This window comes from Trichechus manatus, unplaced genomic scaffold (assembly GCF_000243295.1).
Source record: "Trichechus manatus latirostris isolate Lorelei unplaced genomic scaffold, TriManLat1.0 scaffold00028, whole genome shotgun sequence".
In the NCBI taxonomy this organism is placed as follows: Eukaryota; Metazoa; Chordata; class Mammalia; order Sirenia; family Trichechidae; genus Trichechus; species Trichechus manatus.
In genome coordinates this window covers 7,033,339-7,037,872 of record NW_004443964.1, presented here as the reverse complement: position 1 = coordinate 7,037,872, position 4,534 = coordinate 7,033,339, and the positions used below count along the sequence as shown (strand labels likewise).

Here is a 4,534-nt window from a genome sequence, read left to right as displayed (position 1 = left end):
CACAGCAAACACTGCCACCACAGGGCTAAGGAAGCCAAGCCGTGCATGCAGCCCCACACAGGGAATCTGCAATCACCTGCTCTTCTTGGCCATCACCACCGTGCCTGCATTTTAGCAGCCTGGGCATGGCGGTGATAACCCCTAATCTTAGCTCACAGAGGCCTCAAATGAGGGGATTATCCATTCACTGACAAGGGCCCCGGAATCTCTTCACATATGCCTTTGAAGATTTAATGCTTTGGTTTTTAATCATCATGAACAATTTGGTCCAGATCTTAGTATGAAAATCTGGGCCTGAGTATCAATTTAAAAAATGTTTACTGAGCTACCATGTGCAAAAGCAAAGTGCAAATTCTGATGGAAAACAGAAGCAGGAGTCCCTGGGTGATGCAAACGGTTAATGTACTTGGCTGCTAATTGAAGGTTGGAGGTTGGAGTCCATCCAGAGGTGCCTCGGAAGAAAGGCCTGGCAGAATGAGTTGGAAATGACTTGATGGCAAGTGGTTACTGGTTATGGAAGCAGAAAACAAATTCTCCAAGGAACCTAAAATCTTTTAAGGGGGGAATCAGACTCACATACTTAGGAAGATATAAGAAAGTACAAGCTCCAGACAAAAACTAGAAACATATACCCTACAAATTAGACTGGTTTTCACCTTATAAATCATTTAATGAAACATTTATGGAGCCATGAGGAGACGCCTGATTCAGCTCAAGGTCAAAAGAAGTTTCCTTGGGCATCTCCCAGTCTCTTGGTGGTACAGACGTCTTCTCATTGCCAAACTGCAGGATAACCCAGAGCCTTCTCTCTCTAGGCTAATGCTTCCTGGTTATAATTTCAAAGAGTTTCGCATTAACTACGTGGGAAGTTTACTATACCATAATTTAACTACAAAGCATAACCTCCCAGAACCTAGCACCATCCCTGCCACAATTTAACAAGTACTCCCTAAGAGTTTATTGAGCAAGGCATGAGTCAAACAGAGAGCCTTATGGTCAGGCTCCTCATTTGTTTCATTTTACTGAAGGTAAACCATCTTTTCAGAGCAGGCTCGACTCACAAGGCAGCCATTACCTCATGTTAACTGCTAATGTGGTTACCTTGGAAAGGGCTGTGTGAGGACTCACAGATCGCTCCGTATTTTTCTCTTTTTCTCTACTGTGAGTCTTTTACAATGAAAACTAGGTATCTTCATCAATAACTGGCATTGTAATAAAAACACTAGAAACTCTCCTAATTTGTAGGATAAAGAGTAATGAACTCTCCTTGCAGGCCCCTTCTAGCTCTATGACATGAAGCTCTGTGTCAGCTGATGAACTAGGCATTCTGGGGAACATGAAGAAGCATCCTACTAACCACGCATGGTTAACACCTTTGCTCCAAGACTTGGGGGGAAGAGAAATGACAGGTGCACATAAAAGCAGAGATAATGCGGGACAGGGAGAGAAGCCTGCTACTGACGGTGGGTCAAGTCATCTAAAAGCCTTATTAGCACTCTGGTTAAAGCAAGCAGACAGAAAGAAGCCACCGTTTCTCTGTGTCCGATGGCATTCTACTCAGAGCACTGAAAGCCTCAGCTGTTTACGTACTCACAAGGTATGAAGCGACTGCCTCTGAGCTAGGTGCAGGGCCAAGGAAGGAGGGAGTGCTGAGGACGGGAGGCCGGTGGTCTGTAAGGGTCCTGGGCCCCCTAGGTCACATCATATCATATAAATCTGCCCTGGATCCCCATTCCCAGCAGCCTGGAGCAGAGAGCACTGTTCACTTGCTCTGAAGTGGGGACACTGAGGCAGGGGGCAAAGCTGGTGATTACGACGAACAGTTACTGAGAACCTACTATATGCCAAGCATTGTGCCCTGGGGTACAAAGATAATGAAGACACTGTTCCACAGGGTATTCAAACACGTAAACATAAATGGAAAACTATGGCAGGCACAAGACACAGGGGCATGTTATGAAGGCACAGGGAGGCAGCAGCTGTCTAGGCCTGAACACTGCTGACCACTGCATCTGCCCCATTACGAAGGCTAGCTTGTACCCAGCAGATGCTCAGAAATGTCAAACCGAAGGGCACCAAAGCAAAAATGGATGATGGCACTGCTCAGTGCCACTGGAGACTACAGGCTGCGCGCGCGTTTCCCCACTAGCTAAAGCTCAACTCATAACTCTCAAATCTAGCAAGACCACTTTCCAAAGTAAGGGAACACAATTCCTTTTCTCAAGGACTAGAGGTACGAGGACTAGGCTTTTGGTGTTCAGAGGGACAGGCCCACACTCCCTTATCTGCAATTCTGAAATCCACAAAGCTCTGAAAATGGAAAGCTTTCCTGCTACTCGCTTGGTGGCAAACCATGACCTGATGTGAGGTTACTGTCTTTAGTCATCCCACTTAATGTGAATATTGAGACAGTTTGCTGCAGAAATGTCCATTTCTTTGATTAGATGGTGCTGCTCAGAGCCTGCTGGGCTTGTTAAGAGTACGTGGTGTATGCACTCTTTTCCCTTTCTTAAGCTCAAAAAATGCAGAATTATGAGACACATCCAGTCCTAAAGGTTTCATAAAGAATTATAGACCTGTGAAACTATCCTTTTATTATGTATTTGAAGATCACTGACAGCTATTATTGATTTAAAACATATACTATCATTAACATGCAAAACCAAACATGCTTTGTTTATTCTCTGGGAAGACAGAATAAAAAGTATGACGTCTATCCCAGTGATCTCAATTTAAAAAAAAAAAAAGATTTGAAACCAGCAGGTGGGTCGGACCCCTGGGAGACCATCACAGATAACTTACGGGTGAGGTTTCATTTCTATGTAATTCTTGGGAATGAAGCCATCTTTCCCATTGAGCTCTGCCTTGTACCAGTTCTGATCACATTCTTCATTCAAGACCTGTAAAAGACGACAAGGAAAAAATCAATCATTTCCTTTTCACTTTTAAAAGGGCAGCAACTAAGATGCTTAAGCTGTCTTTTAGGTTTGTCTATAAAAGATGTTACTGGACGTATTATCAGTTACATGGATGTAAAACTTCTTGTGACTTCAAACCATCAGAATTATGTTAACTCTGAGAATTAAAACTAAATAGAAATTGTCTTTGGAAATAAAAGTTTACGCTCCCAAACATCTATATCACACCCTCAGTAGGAAAGCAGGTGGAAGGATGACAGGGAAAAGTACAGATCCACTTCACAGCGACATCAGAGAACGAAGGGAACTGGACGAGGATGAGGTAATTCGGCACCTGGGAGAGCCGTCTAATGGTGGGGGTGAGCAGCAACAGAGAGAGCTTTCGGGCTTCTCTAGAGATCTGCAAGCCAGTTTCCACAATTCACAGATTGGATCCAATCTCCAAAATCCACAGTGACCCAGTCTTGGGCTTCTCTAAGAGCTTCTCCAGGTCATCACAAGTATGGGTCAGCCAACCAACAGCTCCACAATGCTCCTGTTTAGGTGTGTACCCATATGTCCTTGTCTGGGAAGCTGCTCTAATGAAAAGGCAAGGCAAGTCCTACTCCCCTCAGTAACCCTCAAGGGCCACACTGTGTTCAAGTTAGATACTGCTGAAGCCACACAACCAGCACAATTAACTCAGTCAGAAAACTTGGAGATCACATAATTGAACCATTTCATTCTAAAGATGTGAAAACAGGCCTAGAAAAGTGAAAAGATTCACTACCCAAGGTTACAGGCTGGTGACCTCGCATCGCTAAGAATCACACCTGGATTCTCAGATCCCAAATGAGTGTTCTCTCTGTTCACCCCCACACTGCTTCCTGTGAGTTATACTGGCAGACCAGGTTATAAGACTGTACTGTGTACAATACTCTAAGGAGCAGAGAGTTAGATAAAAAGCCTTTCCTTAAGTCCTAGACTTCTAATAAAAGGCAAAGGGCCTAAGAGAGAAAATGGAAATGTGAACGCAACTAGTATAGGAGTAGTTAACCTACATGATATGACAAAGCTCAACAAGGAAGCTGGTAACGTTCCTCACAAAATGATTTCTCCAAGATGCTGAACAATACTGTAATCACAGCTAAATGAGAACCAGGACAGCTTCAGAGTATGTGACGTGTGTGCACTGACATTTCAAAGTGCGAGACAAGAGGGGAAAGGGAGATGAGACAGAGGAGGTACCCAACAGAGGCAAGCTACGTTAATGATGACTGAGATAATTCACTTCTGAGCAGAGGCTGTGTCCCCAACAGTTTCACTGCACTGGGCCACTTCTGTGATGCTTGACAATCTCTCGCCTACCTGGTAGCACTCACCGGGTTTAAGTGCATAAGGTAAGATGGTAGATCCTGTAAGAGCTAGTTAACGTGCATGGTAAGCTCTCAAAAAATCAGCTACTGGTAAATCCCATTAGCCTCAAATTCCCCAAGAGTCACACACAAACACACTGATAGCTTAGTGATAAAAACTTTTTTCTACGCATCATTTCTTCCTTTTTAAAAAAGCACTATATATTTTTTTCTTTTTTTAATTGTACTTCAGGTGAAGGCTTACAGAACAAATAGTTTCTC

General features: G+C 43.8%; 1 protein-coding gene across 2 annotated transcripts in view; it reads right to left on the bottom strand.

The window, feature by feature from the left end:
- Positions 1 to 4,534, bottom strand: part of GRB2 (growth factor receptor bound protein 2) — an 84,043-nt gene that overhangs the window by 13,940 nt on the left and 65,569 nt on the right. Inside the window, exon 3 of one of the 2 annotated variants that reach the window (XM_004374153.2) lies at positions 2,803 to 2,900. In XM_004374153.2, coding sequence (XP_004374210.1) covers positions 2,803 to 2,900 — 98 coding nt within the window. Of the gene's footprint in view, positions 1 to 1,866; positions 2,901 to 4,534 lie in introns of those variants that run through there. The other variant, XR_002823704.1, reaches the window with a different exon arrangement.